Source organism: Oncorhynchus kisutch, linkage group LG15, assembly GCF_002021735.2.
Source record: "Oncorhynchus kisutch isolate 150728-3 linkage group LG15, Okis_V2, whole genome shotgun sequence".
Lineage (NCBI taxonomy): Eukaryota > Metazoa > Chordata > Actinopteri > Salmoniformes > Salmonidae > Oncorhynchus > Oncorhynchus kisutch.
This window is the reverse complement of record NC_034188.2, coordinates 63,107,955-63,133,013: the sequence shown is the minus strand read 5'-3', so window position 1 is coordinate 63,133,013 and position 25,059 is coordinate 63,107,955. Positions and strand designations below refer to the sequence as shown.

General features: G+C 45.2%; 1 protein-coding gene across 2 annotated transcripts; it reads right to left on the bottom strand.

Annotated features, from left to right (window-relative positions):
* Positions 1 to 20: 20 nt before the first annotated feature.
* Positions 21 to 24,639, bottom strand: LOC109905650 (RILP-like protein 1). Of its 2 annotated transcripts, none has more exons than XM_031790761.1 (8): positions 23,796 to 24,639; positions 22,457 to 22,583; positions 13,193 to 13,314; positions 9,682 to 9,870; positions 8,536 to 8,705; positions 8,281 to 8,403; positions 7,816 to 7,914; positions 21 to 2,057 (listed from the first exon to the last, which is right to left on the bottom strand). In XM_031790761.1, exons 1-8 carry the CDS (start codon positions 24,144 to 24,146, stop codon positions 1,925 to 1,927), a joined length of 1,314 nt encoding a protein of 437 aa, XP_031646621.1. In that variant the 5' UTR covers positions 24,147 to 24,639; the 3' UTR covers positions 21 to 1,924. The 2 variants fall into 2 exon arrangements, with proteins under 2 accessions (XP_031646621.1, XP_020358745.2); XM_020503156.2 differs by having other exon boundaries at positions 22,457 to 22,580; positions 23,796 to 24,470.
* Between the last annotated feature and the right edge of the window lie 420 nt (positions 24,640 to 25,059).

The following is a 25,059-nucleotide window of genomic DNA, read 5'->3' as shown; positions in this document are numbered from 1 at the left end:
CCCACAATACACACTTCTGATTTAAATTCAGATATTTATTTGTTTTTTGTAGCTCAGAGGCTTCTCCGTTTAAAAATAGTCATGCTTACAAAAATAACATGTACATACAGTTTGTAGGAAAATACGTCATTCAACACAATCACCAGCAGCATTCATTTAGAATGTCAGAAAACTACGCCAGAGGCAGATGTCTGAGTACCGATAAGTTATGGTAGTGGGCAGGGGCAGCCATTGTTGTAGGTGTGTGTTTCTGTGTGTGTTTGTTTAACGACATGGTCAGATGGAAGGATAGTGACGGCACACACACACCATCTCCCATTTACCCCCAAGGAAACACACATTTCCTCTGTAAGTGCAGCAACTAACTTACAGGGGCTGGTGCTCCAGTGAACGAACGCACGCACACGCGCACACACACACACACAGAGAGACAGGTGTGCACACGCACACTTGGCAGCCACATGCATAACAACCAACCCCAATGCTCAATTCATGGTCCTAGGGAAGACATGGTTGAACTCATAACAGGACTCTATCAAAAATGTAAGATGAGCTGATGGTGAAGAATGTAAAGTCTAATCAATAAATGACTGTTACTCTGTGGCAATACATTCAGGCTCAGAAGTAACACACAGTATAATTTACTGCAAAACGTTTCCTATAACTCACACCATGTCCAAGACAGTGACAGATTGTAAGAATTACAGCAACCACAAAGCACACCAAAAACAGCCACACTAGGTCAAATGTTAAACACATGGAAGTCCACCATGGTTGTTAATAGTTAGAATGCCCTCTGTGGAACAAACGTGTTCCTGCAATGACTAATGATTGCTGCGTTCAAAATATATCTTGGTATCTTTGGCTAAAAATATTTGTTAAAATATCTCAATACAAATTTGCTTCAGAGATTCAACAGAGATTTGTTGTAGATGGTTACATACCATACACATCACTATAATGTTGAATACAAATACTAAAACAAGGACCAAAGCATTATCCAGTAAAAAAAGGCCCTCTTAATAATGTCCTGCACAGTTATTGTCAATGCAACGTGTACAGTTGGCCATTTTCACCATTCTGAACCTATCCTGAGGAAACAGAGAGAGAAGAGAAAGAGAGAGAAAGAGAGCGGAGAAAGAGAGAGAGGAGGAAAGGAGGACGAGAGGAAAGAGAGAAGAGAAACGAGAGAAAGAGAGATGAAGAGAAAGAGGAGAGAAGACGAGGTGAGAGAGAGGGAGAAGAGAGAGAGGGAAGAGAGACGAAAAAGAGAGAGCAGGAGACGAAAGAGGAGAGAGGAAGATGAAAGAGGAAAGGAGAAAGATGAAAGAGCGGAAAAAAGAGAGAGAGGTGAAGAAGAGAAAGAGAGAGGAAGAGAAGATAACGGGAAGCGAGAGAGGAGGAATAGAAAGAGAGAGAGGAAGCGAAAGAACAGAGGGAAGAGAAGCGAAAGAGAGAGGAAGGAAAGAGAGAGGAAGAGAGAGAGGAAGAGACAGAGAGAGGAAAGAGAAAGAGGGAGACGAGAGAAAGGAGAGAGAAGCGCAAGCGAGGAAGAGAGAGAGGAAGAGAAGAGAGAGGGAAGAGAAAGAGAGAGGGAAGAGAAAGAGAGGAAGAGAAGAGAAAGAGAGAGGAAGAGAAAGAGAGAGGAAGAGAAAGGAAGAGAAAGAGAGAGGAAGAGAAATAGGAAGAGAAAGAGGAAGAGAGAGAGGAAGAGAAAGAGAGACAGGAAGAGAAAGAGGAAGAGGAAGAGAGAGAGGAAGAGAAAGGTATACAGAGCAAGGACAAGGGGGTAATAACAAATGAAGAAGGAAGGGATGAGAGAATGCTCTTCCTTTCTTAGGGCTGCTGTGGAGACCTAACCAGTATGAAACATCCTGTGAAAACTGAACAGAATGGAGTGTAGTTGGTTGGGTGTTGAGGGGTGTCATGGTGATTGTCGGGGTTCTGTCTCCGCAGTGTTGTCAGTGTCGTCGATGATTTCCCAGGAAGAAGCAGCGTTGTTTTCACCGGGACTACGGCTGCTGTGGTTGCTGCCGGAGCGGGTCAGGAAGCCAAAGCTAGGAGACAACACAGGTCTAGGATCAGCTATACTAACTCACACCCAGAAGAAACTAAAGGTACACACAGGAGGAGAGAAAACAACACAGTTCACAGGTCAGAGATATTGTCTGGAAGGTTATATGCCACATAGTCTCTTGTGACCGACTGTGATCATTAAACAGTAAGCGTGCATGTGAGATTTGGTTCAGTGTTTCTGAGATCGCATCCAAGATGGCGTAGCAGTGCAAACGTTGTTTGTCATTCTCCCGTGTAAATTTTTTATTTTTCATATTTTTTTGTATATATTTCAATTTATTATGTTTGTTTATTCCATGTGTAACTCTGTGTTGTTGTTTGTGTCGCACTGCTTTGCTTTGAAAATCAAGGAGAGCTGCACACTCTAGGAGATCAGATGCAAAAATGTAATGTCCAATGTTTCGACAGCCAATCTTCAGCCAAGTCTTCATCAGGGTGTAATCAATCACTGCGGGATGACTCGTTTATATAGTGTCAAAAGACATGGCCAAGTGTGGCCTAATATCATCGGTTAATTATCAAATATTAAAATGGCATACGATCATAGATTTATTTTAGACTACACAAGCCTACAAACAATTACAATGGCAAAGTCACAATAATCACAAGAATGGCTTCAGATCAAAGTCTACTTTGAGACCGAAGGGAGCAAGGGTCTTTAAATTAAAGATCCAGGCAGCCTCTCGTTTTAACAATAAATTGTCGATGTCACCCCCTCTCCTAGGGAGGGTGACATGTTCGATGCCAATATAACGTAGGGATGAAATCGAGTGGTTTGCTTCCAAAAAGTAGACCGGAACTGGGTAAGTCGAGTTTTTGCACCTAATGGTGCTACGATGCTCTGAGGTACGTACTTTTAATTCGCTCTTTGTTAACCCACATTTTTTTACCACAAGGACAAGTTATAAGATAAATAACTGCCTTAGTGGAGCATGTAATAACACCTTTGATTGGGATCTGTTTCCCTGTTTGTGGGTGTTTGAAGGATCTACATTTATAAGTGCCATTGTATTGAGCACAGCCATTATACTTGTAATTTCCATCCAGTAGGGGCGCAAATAGAGGTTGTTCAGGAATATCTTGGGGTGGTAAATCAGAGTTTACCAATTGATCGCTGAGATTTCTGCCCCGCAAGAATACGACCAAGAGGTCAGAAAACACATTACCGAGACTATCATCGGATTTTAGAATGTGCCAATGTTTGTGAACGATTCCCTTAATTTGTTCAGAGCACTTTGAATAGCGGGTAGTTAGAAGGCAAGAATGCGTCTTTTTGCGAGACTGACCTTGAAAAAGGTCATGTCTCGTTTTGTTTTGAATTTTCTCAATGAAAATATTAATCTGATCATTTACTTTGTGTCTCAGCCATATTTCTGTCGAAATCTGAATGTTTTTTGCAAATTCTTTTGACAGAATTGGCTGTAGGGAAAACTGTTTTCCAAGGGAAGTCGGTGACAACTGTCAGCCCTCAACAAACTGTTACGATCAATAGGTTTCCTGTAAAGATCAGTGTATAGAGCTTTATCTTCACACAACATCAGAAGATCAAGAAAACTGATTTGACGTGTCAGATTACATATTAAATCTCAAATGCTCAGAACAGGAGTTAAGAAAAGCATGGAACGCCTGGAGCTGTTTTACATCACCCCTCCATATTACAAAAATATAATCAATATACTGTTTCCACATAATGATGTTAGGCAAGAAAACATTTTTGAGGGGATTGAAAATAGACTGTTTCTCCATGTAACCCACATACAAATTAGCATAGTTAGGAACCATGGGGGATCCCATAGCAGTACCCTTCATCTGAATAAAGAAATCATTTAGAAACATGAAATAGTTATGTGTGAGTAGTATTTCAGCCAATGTTATAATGCAGCACTGGAAGGTAGTTCATTAGGGTCACGTTGCAGAAGAAAATGTTCCATAGCTTCAATACCGCCCCCGTGTGGAATATTTGTGTATAACGACTGAACACCAAAAGTAACTAACAAGGTATTCTCAGGGAGAGGATCAAGAGATTCAATGATAGAGATCATACTGCTGGTGTCCTTTACAAAGGAGGGGAGCTGTTCTGCAAGTGGTCTAATAAAAAAGTCAACAAAAGTAGATAGAGGGGCCGTTACTGCATCAATGCCCGCTACAATAGGGCGCCCTGGAGGTTTTGTAACATTCTTGTGTAATTTCGGCAAAGTATAGAAAGTGGCAATTTTAGGGTGCTGAATAGCCAAAAAGTCATGTTCTTTTTTGGTTATCTGACCAGAACTTAAATAACCATCTAGGACAGTAAAGATAGTATTCTGAAATTGGGAAGTAGGGTCACTTCTGAGTTTCTTGTAAAAAAGTGTTGTCAAACAGTTGTCTATGACACTCATTTACTTAAACAGTCCTATCCATGAGTACAACCGACCCACCCTTATCAGCAGGGCGGGTAAGGACTGACGTATCGGATTGTACAACCGACCCACCCTTATCAGCAGGGCGGGTAAGGACTGACGTATCGGATTGTACAACCGACCCACCCTTATCAGCAGGGCGGGTAAGGACTGACGTATCGGATTGTACAACCGACCCACCCTTATCAGCAGGGCGGGTAAGGACTGACGTATCGGATTGTACAACCGACCCACCCTTATCAGCAGGGGCGGGTAAGGACTGACGTATCGGATTGTACAACCGACCCACCCTTATCAGCAGGGGCGGGTAAGGACTGACGTATCGGATTGTACAACCAACCCACCCTTATCAGCAGGGCGGGTAAGGACTGACGTATCGGATTGTACAACCGACCCACCCTTATCAGCAGGGGCGGGTAAGGACTGACGTATCGGATTGTACAACCAACCCACCCTTATCAGCAGGGCGGGTAAGGACTGACGTATCGGATTGTACAACCAACCCACCCTTATCAAGCAAAGCTTGTTTTTCATCCTTAGGGAAATTATGGAAAGATTTGGACTCCTGTTTGTTCTTAAGGAGATGAACGATCTCTTTTTCAACGAGTCTGCAATATGTCTCGATAGAGTGATTGTGATTGGCTGGAGGTATAAAATAACTCTTACTTCTAAAAGGAGTCTGAGTATGTGCAGGTGAGTAACCTACTGGTTCAGTAGGAATATTAAGATTAGAGGAGCTAAAGTATTCCCTTAAACGGATGTTTCTAAAGAACTTAAACATGTCTACCTTAACGTCAAAAATCCAATGATAGTCTCGGTAATGTGTTTTCTGACCTTCTCTTGGTCGTATTCTCACGGGGCAGAAATGTCAGAGACCAATTGGTAAACTCTGATTTACCACCCCAAGATATTCCTGAACAACGTCTATTTGCGCCCCTACTGGATGGAAATTACAAGTATAATGGCTGTGCTCAATACAATGGCACTTATAAATGTAGATCCTTCAAACACCCACAAACAGGGAAACAGATCCCAATCAAAGGTGTTATTATGTGCTCCACTAAGGCAGTTATTTATCTTATAACTTGTCCTTGTGGTAAAAAAATGTGGGTTAACAAAGAGCGAATTAAAAGTACGTATCTCAGAGCATCGTAGCACCATTAGGTGCAAAAACTCGACTTACCCAGTTGCGGCCCACTTCTTGGAAGCAAACCACTTGATTTCGTCTCTGCGTTATATTGGCATCGAACATGTCAGCCTCCCTAGGAGAGGGGGTGACCTTGATAATTTATTGTTAAAACGAGAGGCTGCCTGGATCTTTAATTTAAAGACCCTTGCTCCCTTCGGTCTCAAAGTAGACTTTGATCTGAAGCCATTCTTGTGATTATTGTGACTTTGCCATTGTAATTGTTTGTAAGCTATTGTAGTCTAAAATGAATCTATGATCATATGTTTTTTTGTATTCTGTTCTTTGTATGCCATTTTAACAATTGATAATTACCCAATGATATTAGGCCACACCTGGCCATGATTACAGACACCTGTGTCTTTTGACACTATATAAAGGAGTCATCCCGCAGTGTTTGATTATACCCTGATGAAGACAGCTTGGCTGTCGAAACGTTGGACATAAACATTTTTGCATCTGAGCTCCTAGGGTGTGCAGCTCTCCTTTATTTTCAAGTTTTCCACTCCGCTAGCCAGCACCTCGTCTAATAGGTTTTCTACTCCGCTAGCCAGCACCTCTAGCCAGCATCTCTAGCCAGCACCTCGTCTAATAGGTTTTCTACTCCGCTAGCCAGCACCTCTAGCCAGCATCTCTAGCCAGCACCTCACCTAATAGGTGTTCCACTCCGCTAGCCAGCACCTCTAGCCAGCATCTCTAGCCAGCACCTCGCCTAATAGGTGTTCCACTCCGCTAGCCAGCACCTCTAGCCAGCATCTCTAGCCAGCACCTCGCCTAATAGGTGTTCCACTCCGCTAGCCAGCACCTCTAGCCAGCACCTCGCCTAATAGGTGTTCCACTCCGCTAGCCAGCACCTCTAGCCAGCACCTCTAGCCAGCACCTCGCCTAATAGGTGTTCCACTCCGCTAGCCAGCACCTCTAGCCAGCATCTCTAGCCAGCACCTCGCCTAATAGGTGTTCCACTCCGCTAGCCAGCACCTCTAGCCAGCACCTCGCCTAATAGGTGTTCCACTCCGCTAGCCAGCACCTCTAGCCAGCACCTCGCCTAATAGGTGTTCCACTCCGCTAGCCAGCACCTCTAGCCAGCACCTCTAGCCAGCACCTCGCCTAATAGGTGTTCCACTCTGCTAGCCAGCACCTCTAGCCAGCACCTCTAGCCAGCACCTCTAGCCAGCACCTCGCCTAATAGGTGTTCCATTCCGCTAGCCAGCACCTCTAGCCAGCACCTCTAGCCAGCACCTCGCCTAATAGGTGTTCCATTCCGCTAGCCAGCACCTCTAGCCAGCATCTCTAGCCAGCACCTCTAGCCAGCACCTCGCCTAATAGGTGTTCCACTCCGCTAGCCAGCACCTCTAGCCAGCACCTCTAGCCAGCACCTCTAGCCAGCACCTCGCCTAATAGGTGTGCGTTTCTTTTTCTTCTAGCACTGCTTTGCTTTATCTTGGTCAGGTCGCAGTTGTAAATGAGAACTTGTTCTCAACTGGCCTATCTGGTTAAATAAAGGTTAAATAAAAAATAAATAAAACCTGTAGTAAGTACTACATTCTGTAGATATGAGGTAATCCCTGGTTACACCACAAGGGGGAGTAGTCTATGTTTATATTAATGGGCTTAGTCAGAGGCATCAGCAGGTGCTGTGAAATGTATACATTGAAAGTAAAAGCAGAACAGTGAACAGAGCGGCAGCATGTGTTTGAATGTCTGCCAAGAGGTAAACATAGACACACAACAGTATGATCAGGAGACCAGGGGTAGTTTAACATAGACAGACAATATAATCAGGATTCAGGACTTAGCAACAAGTTGATGGAACGATTATCTAACCAACCACAGACATGCCTCAACTTTGCATAGCCAATCAGTGGCCTCGCAGTAAGGGTTATGGTAGGGAACTGCATAGTTAACTGAGGCTCATTGTCATTTCAAATCAGGCTTTTGCAGGAATTCTCCAACAGAACAAGGTCCTGCATCAGTTTAGCAGCGTAACAACATTGTAACAGGCAACTATTCATACCAAATTTCTAGAACTATATTCTGACTGGGTTTCTTTGAATGTTGTAAATGTTCTTTAAACATGCTTACATTTCTGTATGTAAATAGCTATGTTAATACATGTGTTGTTTACATTAGCAAAAACAGGCCAGTAGTACTTACAGGTTCCTGATGCGAGACTCTTGTGGTTTGCTGTCAGTGTTGTCTGTCCCGGTTTCTGTCTCTGCTCTCCTCTCAAACAGGGGTCCTTTCTCCTCATCACTGTTTAAGGAAAGCACATCCACAAAGTCAGCACTGCGTCTTTGTGTGTGTGTACATGTGCGTGCGTGCGTGCGTGTGTGTGTGTGTGTGTGTGTGTGTGTGTGTGTGTGTGTGTGCGTGTGTGCGTATGGGTATGTAACTGTGTGTGTGTGTGTGTGTGTGTGTGTACATGTGTGTGTGTGTGTGTGCGTGCGTGTGTGTGTGCGTATGGGTGTGTAACTGTGTGTGTGTACCCGTGTGTGTGTGTGTGTGTACATGTGTGTGTGTGTGTGCGCGTGCGTGCGTGCGTGTGTGTGTGTGTGTGTGTGTGCGTATGGGTGTGTAACTGTGTGTGTGTACCCGTGTGTGTGTGTGTGTCAGTGTCACCTGCTGCATTCATCCTCTGGCATGCCCAACATCTTGGCCTTGATGACAGTTTTCTGTTTCTTTATGGCAGAACGTACAGCGTCCAGCAAGAAGCCTGGACACCGCTCATCATTCAGGATCTCCCTGTGAGGATGACACAAATGACACACACATCAGTACATACACACACAGGTATATGAAACTAGACAAACACAAACATGTAAACACATACACACACACTCATAAAAGGTATGAAACATCCCCCATAGTACCTACCTCTGGTAGTAGGAGAGTTCCTCCTGCACCAGGAACAGGTTGGCTTTGAGCTCGTTCCTCTCTGTCAGCATCTCTCTGACCTCCTGCTTGGTGAAACAGGGTCTGTTGGGATCCTTCAAGTCTATCACGAGCTTGTCAGTCAGGTCCACTTCGGTCTTACACGGATTGGCCTGTGGGGTGGAGAAAACAGAGGTACACAATTTAGTTAATGTAACAACAGTCATGTGTTTTATGGCTAAGGGAAACAAAATATTGTTGTTCACCTGGTATAACACATTTAGTGAACTTCACAGTCTATGAAATTGTCTAAAAGCAATAGGAAAAGCATAATACCCATCAAAATGATGAGATTTGGCAAAATGTGTGACTATTACAAAGTAACAAGACAACATTTTTCTTGTAGTGAGATGTCTTAGTCACATTATACTGTAGGTGGACAATACATACATGCACATCTTGTGCCAATGGTGTTTCCTCTCAGAACTATAAGTTAACTCCTTTGTCAGAGAAAAAAGTCACAGATATTACCTTAATTTCTCTTATCTTAATCATAACAAATATTTCAAAATGGCTACAGTTTCTTTTACAGGGAGAAGAGTTTAAAGAAACAAAGGCCAAGTGTAAGACTTGGCAGAGAGAGGACAGTGACAAATGTTCAAAGATTAAAGTTCAGCTCCAAAATAAACTGAGGGAGAGGGCAGGACACTAAAAGTTCTCTAGAGAAATGACAACAAGGTGGAACAAACAAGTCAGCAAAGTGAGTCAGAATACACTGGATGACTAATGTTATGTAGTATTATAAACGTGGTACTTTGGGTCCTGGATACTGATTGGCTGAAACAGCATTTCAACTATGTGTATATCAGACAATATACCACAAGTATGACTTAAAAGTACTTGTTTACTGTTCTATTCAGGTTGGTAACCAGTTTATAATAGCAATAATGCACCTTAGGGATTTGGGGGATTTTTTGCTTAAATATAATATGAAGGTCCAAGGCCAATTCAAAAATGGAAATGAATCCTATCCTTTCAACAAGGGACAAACACACCTCTACACACACAGAGCCACCCATCCACACACATACAACCCCCCACACCATGCATGCACACACACCCCACCGCTTTCACACAGACACTTCTTACCGTGCCAGCAGCAGTGTTGGCTTTTTCCAGCTGGGTGGTGAGGCGTTCTATCTCTTTCTGTTTCTCTCGGAGGTCTGCCTCCATGTCAGCCTTCCTCTCCACAGCATTCTTCACCTGGGCCGTGACGATGCTCTGCTTGTGTCTCAGCTCCCCATTCATCTTCATGAAGCGCTCCAACTGCTCCTGCAGCTGTACACACACACACACACACACACACACACACACACACACACACACACACACACACACACACACACACACACACACACACACAGGTATGTAACAACACATTAACATAACACTCATATTACATACATATACACTCATTCACATCCAGGCCGATGATATATGATAGTTATCATAGCAGGCCTTTGTGGGGGTGCAGGGACTCATTGGGAGCAAGAGGAGAGGACCATATTAGACAAACAAAGGGGGTTACTCCCATGAACAGAAAAGCATGTTCAAGCATAATTTTGAGCGAACTTAATTTAGGATGCCCTGGGTTCTAAGTAAGGTGAAAAGCCAAGAAACATCAACATACACACCCAGCTCGAGCTGGAGTTTAAAACCATTACTGTGTGACAGAGAGCTGCTGTGAATAAGGGAGTGGAGTCATGGCCCAGACTTGTCTCCAAGGTGTGGGTGATGCCCTGCACAACCCATAACCATAACAACTATACCAGTACTCTTTCAGTATCGTGTTGTATTAGTCGTATGTACAGGATACACATGGTATACACCGTCCAATGAAATGCTTCCTTGCAGGTTCCTTCTTGACAATGCAACAACAATAAATAATAAAAGATAAGAATACAAACGTAAAGTAAATGGCTCAGTAGAATAGAATAAACATTTTAGTATATGTATAATACACTATTTATAGTCCAATATTTACATGTGTTTAGAGGAAGGGAGGATTGAGGGGCAAGTGTTTGAATTGTGCACTATTAAGCAATCATAACAAGAATCTCGTAGTAGCAGTTGTGATGTGTGTGTAGCATGAATGTGCACTGAGTGTACAAAACATGATCCTTCCATGACATAGACAAACCAGGTGAACCCAGGGGAAAGCTATGATCCCTTATTGATGTCACTTGTTAAATCCACTTCAATCAGTGTAGATGGAGGGGAGGAGACAGGTTAAAGAAGGATTTTTAAGCCTTGAGACATGGATGTTGTATGTGTGCCATTCTGAGGGTGAATGGGCAGGACAAAATATTTAAGTGCATTTGAACGGGGTATGGTAGTGGGTGCCAGGTGCACCGATTTGAGTGTGTCAAGAACTGCAACGCTGCTGGGTATTTCATGCTTAACACTTAAAGGACATCCAGCAAACTTAACACAACTGTGGGAAGCATTAGAGTCAACATAGAGTCCATGCCCCGACGAATTGAGGCTGTTCTGAGTAGAGGTCGACCGATTAAATGGAATGACCGATTAATTAGGGCCAATTTCAAGTTTTCATAACAATCGGTAATCTGCATTTTTGGACACCGATCATGGCCAATTTACATTACACTCCACGAGGAGACTGCGTGGCAGGCTGACTACCTGTTATGTGAGTGCAGCAAGGAGCCACGGTAAGGTGCTAGCTAGCATTAAAAGTATCTTATAAAAAACAATCAATCTTAACATAATCACTAGTTAACTACCGTACACATGGTTGATGATATTACTAGTTTATCGAGCTTGTCCTGCGTTGCATATAATCAATGTGGTGCCTGGTAATTCATCATTGAATCATAGCCTACATCGCCAAACGGGAGATTTAACAAGCGCATTCGTGAAAAAAGCACTGTCGTTGCACCAATGTACCTAACCATAAACATCAATGCCTTTCTTAAAATCAATACACAAGTTGGAAATTAATTTGCCAGAATTTTACATAATTATGACATAACATTGAAGGTTGTGCAATGTAACAGGAATATTTAGACTTATGGATGCCACCCGTTAGATAAAATACGGAACGGTTCTATATTTCACTGAAAACATTTTGTTTTCGAAATGATAGTTTCCGGATTTTACCATATTAATGACCTAAGGCTCGTATTTCTGTGTGTTATTATGTTATAATTAAGTCTGTGATTTGATATTTGATAGAGCAGTCTGACTGAGCGGTGGAAGGCAGCAGCAGGCTCATAAGCATTCATTCAAACAGCACTTTCGTGCGTTTACAAACAGCTCTTCGCTGTGCTTCAAGCCTATCAACTCGAGATTAGGCTGGTGTAACCGATGTGAAATCTCTAGCTAGTTAGCGGGGTGCACGCTAATAGCATCTCAATCAGTTACGTCACTCGCTCTGAGACCTTGAAGTAGTTGTTCCCCTTGCTCTACAAGGGCCGCGTCTTTTGTGGAGCGATGGGTAACGATGCTTCGAGGGTGGCTGTTATCGATATGTTCCTGGTTCAAGCCCAGGTAGGGGCGAGTGTCACGACTTCCGCCGAAGTCGGTTGCTCTCCTTGTTCGGGCGGCGTTCGGCGGTCGTCGTCGCCGGTCTTCTAGCCATCGCCGATCCACCTTTAATTTTCCATTTGTTTTGTCTTGACTTCCTGCACACCTGGTTTACATCTCCTACTAATTACATGTGTACTTAACCCTCTGTTCCCTCCATGTCTCTGTGGGGTATTGTTTATTGTCAAGGCACGCTTCCGGCTGGTTTGCGCCGGGTTTTGTTTTATTACCCGTGCTTTGTGGCAGCCGGTACTTTGTACTTGGGTTTTGTACTTTTGCTGCCTCATCTTGTTCTTTGGGCATTTTGTGTTGTCACGCGGTTGTGTTCTGTATTATGATTGTCTAAGTAAAGTGCTTTGTCCATTCATTTCTGCTCTCCTGCTCCTGACTTCCATGCACCAGCTACACCCACCGTTGACAGCGAGGAGAGGGACGGAAGCTATACTGTTACACTGGCAATACTAAAGTGCCTATAAGAACATCCAATAGTCAAAGGTATATTAAATACAAATGGTATAGAGAGAATTAGTCCTTTAATTTCTATAATAACTACAACCTAAAACTTCTTACCTGGGAATATTGAAGAGTCATGTTAAAAGGAACTACCAGCTTTCATATGTTCTGTTCTGAGCAAGGAACTTAAACGCTAGCTTTCTTACATGGCACATATTGCACTTTTACTTTCTTCTCCAACACTTTGTTTTTGCATTATTTAAACCAAATTGAACATGTTTCATTATTTATTTGAGGCTAAATTGATGTTATTGATGTATTATATTAAGTTAAAATAAAAGTGTTAATTCAGTATTGTTGTAATTGTCATTATTACAAATAAAAAAATTGGCCGATTAATCGGTATCGGCTTTTTTTGGTCCTCCAATAATCGATATCGCGTTGAAAAATCATAATCGGTCAACCTCTAGTTCTGAGGGCAAAAGTTACTGAATCTCCATATAAGGAAGGTGTTCCTAATGTTTTGTACACTCAGTGTGTGTGTGTGTGTGTGTGTGTGTGTGTGTGTGTATTCAGATTGTACATGTAGTCTTCTTGTCCTTACCGCCTCCACCTCCTTAGACACGCTTCCTATCTGCTGTACTTTGGCCCTCAACTCATCTCTCTGCTTGTCAACCACCTCCTTCAGTTTCAGCATCACCTCCCGCTCCTGCCGTTGGACACGGTCTGAAACACAGGACCACAACAATACAATATCATCACTGTGGGTTTTCAATGGTCAACAGACGGCACAGAGACAACACAGTAGGGCATAAAATGTCCAGGAAGTCCCTAATGAACATGACCTAGTAGTTCATCAACCATCAACAGTCGGTCAAGACTAAGTCCCCAGCCAAAGCTGCTCAGTGGAGTGTATCTTAAGGTCTGTGGTTAAACAGTAAAGACACTTAAGGATTATCCTTCAGCACATGGTCATCTTTAAGCGGTCTGGTTTATACCTGTTGATTCAGACACACTACTCTGGACATGTAATGACTGATACATAACCTATGGTGGAGATTATTTTATTTAACTAGGAAAGTCAGATAAGAACAAATTCTTATTTACAACAACGGCCTACCCCGGCCAAACCCTCCCCTAACCCGGACGACGCTGGGCCAATTGTGCGTCGCCCTATGGGACTCCCGATCACGTCTTGTAGTGATACAGCCTGGGATCTAACCCGGGTCTGCAGTGACTTAGACCGCTGCGCCACTCAGGATCTATGGCATTTTGCTTTGGATGGACATTGGAGACACTAATGTTCCTAGGCCAAACTGCAATAAAACAATCAAACTTAACAACAAGCAGCTAACATGGACCTCTTGGTGGGAAAACTGGTTTCAGCGTGTAGTATGGCCTGGGCCCGTAGAGGTACTGCAGGTGGTCCACAATTTTCTATACTTTTTTATAAATAAAACAAAATGAGAGCCTGCCTGCCGTTCTGTCCCTTTTTGATTCTGCCTTGGACTACGAACCTCTGCCTACCCACGACCTGCCCTTCGCCTGCCCCCTTGTTATAATAAATATTCTGAGAACCGAAGCATCCACCTCTTGTGTTTGCATCTGGGTCATATCCTGAGTCGTGATAGTACGAACTGGCCCTGACTTACCCAGCAGAATCGGACCAGCTCCGCAATGCTGTCTCCTTCCAAGGAGCCCCCATTAGAAGACACAAAGAGGTACTTCAAAACCTTATGGAAGGATTCCAGACCTTGGTGGAATGCCATTGCCACACTTTCACTACATTGCTGGAGCAATTACAAGGATTATCAACTGGGCAACAAGCCACTACAGTAACACCCCTGACTCTCAGTAACCCCGTTACCAGTGGTTCTTCTCCCCAGCCTAGCCCGGCTTCCCGAGAACCCTGCTTACCTCTTCAGGAGCGCTATGCTGGAGATCCTGGAACCTGCTGGGCGTTTCTCTCCCAGTGATCCCTCATCTTTGAGGTACAGCTCCCTTTTGTTTAATTCGGATCAGTCGAAAATAGCGTATCTTATAACGCTGATGTCTGTAAGGGCGCTCACCTGGGCTATGGCAGTGTGGGATCAACCATCTGCCTTTTGCCTTAGTCTGGAGGATTTTGTGGCGGAGGTAAGGAAGGTGTTTGATTCCCCAGTGTCCGGGAGAGAGGCGGCTTGGACGCTACCTCATCTGAGTCAAGACTCCCTCAGTGTGGCAGACTACGTGGTTCACTTTTGGACGCTGTCCACCAAGAGGGCCTGGAATCCGGAGAACCTGTTCGACACCTTCCTTCATGGATTATCGCAGGAAATCAAAGACAAACTCACAGTCTGGGAGTTACCCAGGGACCTCGACTCCCTCATAGCCTTGAATATAAGGATCGATGGGCGCCTACGGGAACGTAGGAGAGAGAGGAGTTCTGTGTTCACCCACACTCCATGTGTCCATGTTTTCTCCCTCACCTCCGAAGAACCCCGGAATGCCTGCATTCCTGAGAGAATTCGAAATCACCTGAGCCCCTCGGCGACTTGTCTCCTCCTGAGCCCATGCAACTGGGCAGGGGCTAGATTGTCTCTTAGTGAACGTTTATGCAGGCTGAGCTTCAACATTGCCTGTATTGTGGTACTACAGGACAGCTGCTGGGATCATGCGTCCTCCTGCCTCCCCTGCCGGTGCTGGGTTTTTCTTTGTGGAAAATAAGGACAAAACCCTGCGCCCGTGTATTGACTACAGGGGCCTCAATGACATCACTGTAAAATATTATGAGTACCTGGTTATGCCGTTTGGTCTAAGTGCATTTATTTAAGTGCACACTCGCTCGTCCACGTTTTCTCCCTCGCCTCCGAAGAACCCCGGAAGTCCCCGACGCCTGCATTCCTGAGAGAATCCGAAATCACCCGAGCCCCCTCAGCGACTAGTCTCCTCCTGAACCCATGCAACTGGGCAGGGCTAGATTGTCTCCTTGTGAACGTTTACGCAGGCTGAGCTTCAACAGTTGCCTGTATTGTTGTACTACAGGACATTACATAGCCACCTGTCCAGTAAAAGAACAGGCTCATCAGTAGGTACGGGTACACTGGTGGGCCATACAGGGAGTCTTCAAACTCCCATTACTTCAAATCAAATCAAATCAAATTTATTTGTCAATGCGAGTGTAGCGAAATGCTTGTGCTTCTAGTTCCGACAATGCAGTAATAACGAACAAGTAATCTAACTAACAATTCCCAAAAAAACTACTGTCTTATACACAGTGTAAGGGGATAAAGAATATGTACATAAGGATATATGAATGAGTGATGGTACAGAGCAGCATAGGCAAGATACAGTAGATGATATTGAGTACAGTATATACATATGAGATGAGTATGTAAACCAAGTGGCATAGTTAAAGTGGCTAGTGATACATGTATTACATAAGGATGCAGTCGATGATATAGAGTACAGTATCTACGTATGCATATGAGATGAATAATGTAGGGTAAGTAACTTTATATAAGGTAGCATTGTTTAAAGTGGCTAGTGATATATTTACATCATTTCCCATCAATTCCCATGATTAAAGTGGCTGGAGTAGAGTCAGTGGCATTGACAGTGTGTTGGCAGTAGCCACTCAATGTTAGTGGTGGCTGTTTAACAGTCTGATGGCCTTGAGATAGAAGCTGTTTTTCAGTCTCTCGGTCCCAGCTTTGATGCACCTGTACTGACCTCGCCTTCTGGATGACAGCGGGGTGAACAGGCAGTGGCTCGGGTGGTTGATGTCCTTGATGATCTTTATGGCCTTCCTGTAGCATCGGGTGGTGTAGGTGTCCTGGAGGGCAGGTAGTTTGCCCCCGGTGATGCGTTGTGCAGACCTCACTACCCTCTGGAGAGCCTTACGGTTGAGGGCGGTGCAGTTGCCATACCAGGCGGTGATACAGCCCGCCAGGATGCTCTCGATTGTGCATCTGTAGAAGTTTGTGAGTGCTTTTGGTGACAAGCCGAATTTCTTCAGCCTCCTGAGGTTGAAGAGGCGCTGCTGCGCCTTCCTCACGATGCTGTCTGTGTGAGTGGACCAATTCAGTTTGTCTGTGATGTGTATGCCGAGGAACTTAAAACTTGCTACCCTCTCCACTACTGTTCCATCGATGTGGATGGGGGGTGTTCCCTCTGCTGTTTCCTGAAGTCCACAATCATCTCCTTAGTTTTGTTGACGTTGAGTGTGAGGTTATTTTCCTGACACCACACTCCGAGGGCCCTCACCTCCTCCCTGTAGGCCGTCTCGTCGTTGTTGGTAATCAAGCCTACCACTGTTGTGTCGTCCGCAAACTTGATGATTGAGTTGGAGGCGTGCGTGGCCACGCAGTCGTGGGTGAACAGGGAGTACAGGAGAGGGCTCAGAACGCACCCTTGTGGAGCCCCAGTGTTGAGGATCAGCGGGGAGGAGATGTTGTTGCCTACCCTCACCACCTGGGGGCGGCCCGTCAGGAAGTCCAGTACCCAGTTGCACAGGGCGGGGTCGAGACCCAGGGTCTCGAGCTTGATGACGAGCTTGGAGGGTACTATGGTGTTGAATGCCGAGCTGTAGTCGATGAACAGCATTCTCACATAGGTATTCCTCTTGTCCAGATGGGTTAGGGCAGTGTGCAGTGAAACATCTCCCAGTCCACGTGATGGAAGCAGTCTTGGAGTGTGGAGTCAGCTTGGTCGGACCAGCGTTGGACAGACCTCAGCGTGGGAGCTTCTTGTTTTAGTTTCTGTCTGTAGGCAGGGATCAACAAAATGGAGTCGTGGTCAGCTTTTCCGAAAGGGGGGCGGGGCAGGGCCTTATATGCGTCGCGGAAGTTAGAGTAACAATGATCCAGGGTCTTTCCACCCCTGGTTGCGCAATCGATATGCTGATAAAATTTAGGGAGTCTTGTTTTCAGATTAGCCTTGTTAAAATCCCCAGCTACAATGAATGCAGCCTCCGGATAAATCGTTTCCAGTTTTAAAGTTAAATAAAGTTCGTTCAGAGCCATCGATGTGTCTGCTTGGGGGGGGGATATATACGGCTGTGATTATAATCGAAGAGAATTCTCTTGGTAGATAATGCGGTCTACATTTGATTGTGAGGAATTCTAAATCAGGTGAACAGAAGGATTTGAGTTCCTGTATGTTTCTTTCATCACACCATGTCACGTTGGCCATAAGGCATACGCCCCCGCCCCTCTTCTTACCAGAAAGATGTTCGTTTCTGTCCGCGCGATGCGTGGAGAAACCCGCTGGCTGCACCGCTTCGGATTGCGTCTCTCCAGTGAGCCACGTTTCCGTGAAGCAGAGAACGTTACAGTCTCTGATGTCCCTCTGGAATGCTACCCTTGCTCGGATTTCATCAACCTTGTTGTCAAGAGACTGGACATTGGCAAGAAGAATGCTAGGGAGTGGTGCACGATGTGCCCGTCTCCGGAGTCTGACCAGAAGACCGCTTCGTTTCCCTCTTTTTCTGAGTCGTTTTTTGGGGTCGCTGCATGGGAACCATCCCGTGGCACTGGTTGTAAGGCAGAACACAGGATCCGCATCGCGAAAAACATATTCTTGGTCGTACTGGTGGTGAGTTGACGCTGATCTTATATTCAGTAGTTCTTCTCGGCTGTATGTGATGAAACCTAAGATGACCTGGGGTACTAGTGTAAGAAATAACACGTAAAAAAACAAAAAACTGCATCGTTTCCTAGGAAGTTCCACTGCTGCTGTGGGGTGGTCGGTCAAAATGTATTCGGGTGCTCATTGACTCTGGGGCTGATGAGAGCTTCATGGACGCTACCCTGGTAGCTGAGCTGGGAATCTCTACTCAACTCCATTCCCATGGATGCCAGAGCTTTGACGGACTCTCCATTGGCAGGGTTACTCACAGTACGGTTCCCATTAACCTGCAAGTGTCGGGTAATCACAGTGAGTCCCTACAGTTTCTACTAATTGCATCTCCTCATACACTTGTGGTTTTGGGATTTTCATGGCTCCAGAGGCACAACCCCCTGATCGACTGGGCTACTAGTTCTATCCTGGGTTGGAGTCCGTTCTGCCATGCACATTGCGTTAAGGCGGCGCAGCCTGCTGCGGGCTTGGGGAAAGCCTCGGATCTCCCGCGGAGTACCAGGACCTCCGGGAGGTTTTCAGCAAGGCTCGTGCCACATCCCTTCCTCTGCATCGACACTATGATTGCGCTATTGACCTCCTCCCGGGCACTACGCCACCTCGGGTCGGCTTTATTCCCTGTCTGCCCCGGAGACCAAGACCATGCAGGTATACATTGAGGACTCTCTAGCTGCCGGGATCATGCATCCTCCTGCCTCTCCTGCCGGTGCAGGGTTTTTCTATGTGGAAAAGAAGGACAAAACCCTGTATTGACTACCGGGGCCTCAATGACATCACTGTAAAGAATCTCCAGGGGGTGACCATCTTTTCTAAGTTGGACCTTCGGAACGCCTACCACCTGGTTCGGATACGGGAATGAGACGAGTGGAAGACAGCCTTCAACACGGCTAGCGGACACAATGTGTACCTGGTTATGCCATTTGGTCTGGCCAACGCTCCCGCAGTGTTCCAGGCCCTGGTCAACGATGTGCTCTGTGACATGTTGAACCGGTTTGTGTTTGTCTATCTCAACAACATCTTTGTCTTTTCCCTGGCGGCTCAAGAGCATGTTCGCAATGTCCGACAAGGTGAAAGCCGTGGTGGATTGGCCCCAACCCACATCCAGAGTTCAGCTGCAATGTTTCCTGGGATTTGCTCATTTCTACCGCCGCTTTATTCAGGGCTACAGCACCCTGGCCTCCCCCCTCTCTGCACTCCCCTCTCCCAAGGTTCCGTTCATGTGATCCCCAGCTGCTGACCGGGCGTTTCTGGATTTGAAGCACCGTTTCACCACAGCCCTCATCCTAATCCATCTGGACACATCCCGTCAGTTCGTGATGGCGGTTGACGCCTCAGACATTGGAGTGGGGTCCGTCCTGTCCCACCGTTCTGTCCAGGACCAAAAGCTGCATCCATGCGCTTTCCTCTCCCATCGTCTCAATTTCGCTCAGAGGAACTATGATGTGGGAAATCTTATTGCAGTCAAGATGGCACTGGAGGAGTGAAGGCACTGGCTCAAAGGGAAGGAACATCCATTCTTAGTGTGGACCGATTGTAAGAATTTGGAATATCTTCGCACCGCCAAGTGCTCAACTCAAGGCAGGCTTGTTGGGCTCTGTTATTCACGCGATTCAATTTTACCATCTCCTACTGCCCTGGATTCAAGAATGTGAAGCCTGATGCCCTCTTCCGCCTGTATAGTTCCGCTGCTACAGCATCTGACACTGAGGCCATCCTCCCTACCTCCTGTCTAGCAGCTACACTAGTCTGGGGAATTGAGAACCGGGTCCGCAAGGGGCCACCTTCCCAGCCAGACCCCGGGGAGGGGGCGGCTAACCAGATGTTCATCCCAGATTTTCCGGTCCTGGAATGGAGCCATTCCTCTAAACTCACCTGTCATCCCGGCTCCCGCCGGACCCTGGCTTTCTTCCACCAACGTTTTTGGTGGCTCACCATGGTCCCGGACATCTCCGCCTTCGTTGCCGCCTGCACTGTGTGCACACAGAATATGACTTTGCGGCAAGCTCCGGCTGGCCTCCTTCAACCACTCCCTGTTCCTCATTGCCACTGGTCCCATATATCCCTGGACCTTGTCACTGGTCTCCCTCTGTCTGATGGCAACACCACCATCCTTACTGTGGTGGATAGGTTTTCCAAAGCTGCACATTTCATTCCCCTTCCAAAGTTACCCTCAGCCAAGGAGACAGCCTAGCTTATGGTGCAGCACATCTTCTGGATTTATGGACTTCCGGTCGACATGGTCTCCGATTGGGGTTATCTGTTCTCATCCAGGTTCTGGAAGGCATTCTGCACCCTCATTGCATCATTGGCCAGCCTGTCCTCCGGGTTTCATCCCCAGTCTAACGGCTAATCAGAGTGAGCTAATCAAACTACTCTTCGCTGCCTCGTCTCTGCCAAAACCACCACCTGGAGCCAGTAACTTGTGTGGGTAGAGTACGCCCGCAACTCCTTCCCTGCTCGGCCACTGGACTCTCGCCCTTCGAGTGTTCCTTGGGTTACCAGCCCCCGCTCTTCCCTGAGCAAGAGGAAGAGGTCAGCATAGCCTCGGCCCAGATGTTCGTCCGCCGCTGTCGGCGTACCTGGAAGAGAGGCCGGTCCGCTCTTCTTACGACCACCTCCAGGCATCACCGGCCTCCGGCTCCCCGCTATCGGCCAGGGCAATGGGTATGGCTGTCCACCCGTGGTCTGCCCCTCCGGGTGGAGTCTCAAATACATTCCTCCCATTTTATTTGTCCATTCCCAATCCCTAATGTCCTTAGCCCCTCTGCTGTTCGTCTTTTGTTGCTCCTGCCTGCCCTGATCCTGAGCCTGCTGTTCTGTCCCTTTTTTGACTGTGCCTTGGACTACGAACCTCTGCCTGCCCCTTTATTGTGATAAATATTCTGAGAACCGAACCATCCGACCTCCTGTGTCTGCATCTGGTTCATATCCTGAATCGTGATACTATCTTGTTGAATGATACTAGGGTTGGTGCTCTTAGCAGCTTCTATAGCAGCTTCTACAGCTTCTTTCCTGAGCATGGTTGACCCTAAGGCAGATGTTTAAAAAAACCTTCCTGAGCATGGTTGCCCCTAAGGTAAATATTTAAACTAACTTTCCTTAGCATGGTTGCCCCTAAGGCAGATGTTTAAACTAACCTTCCTGAGCATGGTTGACCCTAAGGCAGATTTTTAAACTAACTTTCCTGTTGTTTAAACTAACTTTCCTGTCCTAACTTTCCGGCTGTTCTATATCAACCAACCTCCCTATATCGTTGCCCTTAAGGCCACTGTTTAAGCCAATCGCATGTTGTGACGGCCCTGAATTTTTCTGAACCGTCTCAGTGCTTCTCCTTCCAATAGGGCGCTTCCCCTTCAATTCCCAATTAAATAGTGCTTCTCCTTCCAATAGGGCGCTTTCCCTTTAATTCCCAATTAAATAGCCAGCATCAGCTGCGCAAAAGTGGGGTTGTGATGGAGCAGTGAATGAGGATGTGTTCAACCCTCAGTTCCCGAAGCTTCTCTATTCCGTTTGTTTTGTTGCCTAATAGAGTTTACCCAGGATCGGATCCACTCTTTGCGTCCGTGGACTACACCTCTCCGTTCTTCGTGGCCTTTCTCCGCTGGAGATCTGTTGGTGGATTGGATTGTCTGACTGACCGACTAACTACAACCTTTTTGTATACGGTATTTCATTTTTTTTGTTTGTGATGTATACTGTGATGATTTATGTAGTTAGTTGTAGTTGAGGACTTAGTAAGAGTTGATACGCTTTAACGTTCTGTGGTAAAATAATTGTTATATTGATTGTATGATTAATACTGGGTTTACACTACACTGAATGAACGGACAAACATTGAGTGACAAAAGTCACTTGAGTTCCCTGAACTCCTTTACCGGGCTGGACTCTTTTTAGGCCCGAGGTACAGGACATTTCTGGAGGAACCAGAACTCATTGTGTTATATTATTATATGTGTGTGTAATCATTGATGTTGCTAATACAACCCACGCAAAAGAATATAGTTGTTTTTTAAGTTATTTTCAATGTTTTAAGGGTTTATGAAAAGTTTATTTCCATCCTGACTTTAACATAAGTCCTTTGTATTGGTGTAGACTTGACGGACCAGATGGGACTCATTCCCTCCCAAACCAAAAGGAGAAACCAATGTTTTCTCTGGTAGGCACAACCTACCTGGCACCCCTATAAATAATAACCTCAAGTCAAAACCGTTACAGTGTGTGTATGTGTGTTTATGTGTTTTAAACCAACCTTCCTGGACATGGTTGCCCCTCAGGCAGCTCTGTAACTCCTGATTCTCCATCTGTAGATGCAATACCTGGGCCTGCAGCTCCTCGCACCTCCTCCTCTGCTTCTCCACCTCCTCCTGCACCTCCTGCTGGGGGACAAGGAGGAGCTGTTACAGACTCTGGGTTAGGAGGAGACACACAGCATACCCACCATAGAAATAGAATGACATTCTAGTCGTTATATTTCTATGGTACCCATAACCATTGACTTCTAGTGAACTCATTGCCCAATACCAGAGGAGTCTACAGGTACTTGGTGGTGAGGAAGAATAGGCTCCTAATTAAATCAAATATATTGATAGCTACTGAGTGCTAGCTGAAGAATGTTCCAAGTGAAAGAGAAAAACAAGCCAACAAGACCAATAACCGACAGTGTAATCAGGTGTGAGACAGAAACAACGTGTTGTAATGAGCAGGGCCCATGGTGTGGTGTGTAGTGCATAGACATGTGGTGTAGTGAAAACTGTAGTACCAACATGTTTCCTCCTATCATATCAAATCTATGATAGTTGAGATCACAGACCAGATAACACAGATAACAGTGACTTCCCTAATTATACTGCGATATAGCCTGGGTTATTATTTATTAAACACTGCACAATGCAGTTTCTCCAGAGATACATCTGATCAAGACCGAAATGTGCGATGTAGTAGGGAGTTGTAGTTTCCAACATGACAATATTCTACATAGCTCATTGCAGAAAATGTGGTAATTAACTACATTGACCATAATCCATTGCATGATACTTTTATTGTTTAATTCTGCGTTGTTACAGCATTCGACCCACGTAATGCACAGTGCAGTTAATGTATTTTTATCAAACCCGAAATCCGTGATACATACTGTGGCAATAGCGACCTGTCAATAAAAACACACGAGGAACATCATAACGACAATTGCACGAGCGTCCATTCCCGAACACACCATTCCGTGATGTTACATAACAAAAACGAAATATAGTCTACATTTCGCTTAGGCTACTAATACAACTAAAATGGAGCCTTCTCTGTGTGGGGGAATAGTTGCCAGTGGTAGGTCTACACTCTACACATAATGTGTCACACAGATAACAAATATGTTTTGTGAGCTGTCACTTGCCACTGAATGGGCATGATGAATAACGTGGCATACTAACGTGCAGCAAGTAGTATAGTTATTCAATTGTACCCTAGCCGTCAAAACAATTAAATTGCTACATTGTAGCAGCAACTCCAAATCACATATCGTCCGCTAATTGAAACGATACGTCACTGGAGTTATTATCTCCCATGTTACTACCATATTATTACCACCGACTCACCCGTTGTATTTCGCTCTTGCTTTCTTCGCATTCTTTCACATTTCTCGTCTTCTTCTGTTTCTGTACATTAAGTGTTTCGAACGCTTTAAGTAATTCTTCTTCTTTTGACTTGTGAGCATGGTTCCGCGATGCGAAGCTCTCCAAAAGTTCTAGAACTTTGACAATTTTAGGCACCAGTCCTGTGGCGCTCTCTTTACCGTAGCCGTCAATAAGTGTTTCCACTTCCGAGCCAATCAATTTAGCTATTTCGTATACATCGTCCACAGTTAGTGCTGAACAGGTCCTTTCAAAACACACCTCTGTCTTCTTGACGTCTTGCTTTTGATCGTTTCTACCGCAATCCTTCTCCATTATTACACAAGTGTGCAAGTGCACAAGTGTTACTATCGAAACCCAGAAATAAAAAGAACGTCGTTCTCACCGCGACATGACAGTTCCCCGGTGAAAGAGTCGAAACACAATTAAATTGAAAGTGTTCTCGCAATAAACAGCGCGATATGCTGCTGCATCTAAACTTAATGCATTCGTCAAATCGTCACCCTATGCTCGAACTTGACTCTGAGTTGCATGCTTGGTCAGAGACTAGAACAAACCCGTTCAAACTTGAACCTCATTCGAGTATACGTCACACATTTTACCTAACCCTAGTCTAGAACATTAATATGAGGCCCAATTCAAATAAAAAACCGTGTAAAAAAAAATCGCTTGGAGGCCAATATTTCTGCCCACTCTCGGCTTGTTTCAACATCCCTCCTACTTTCCTGACCAATGTAATAGGAGTGAGTCATTTATTGTACCTTAATTTAACTGGGCAAGTCAGTTAAGAACAAATTCTTATTTACAATGGCCAAACCCGGATGCTGGGCCAATTGTGCACCGCCCTATGGCAATCACGGCCAGATGTGATACAGCCTGGATTTGAACCAGGGACTGTAGTGACCTCTTGCACTGAGATGCAGTACCTTAGACCACTGCACCACTCAGCAGTCCAAGAAGCTCCTCTTCAAGAGCCACATAACAGTGTAATGTTACGCTAGGTCACCCATAATGCATCAGGCAGTCTGAGCATACAAATTGGATTTCCTCTGAAGGCATGGGAAACGATCAATGATGCTGTACTGTTCTTTAACAGCAGCCATAGGTAAAATGGAATCGATGGAATTGATCAAACAAAATAGATCAAATACAATTAAAAGGACAGTCTACCCACATTTGTTTCATTGCCACGACAAATCAGAGTAAAAAAAAAAACGTTTGTACTTTT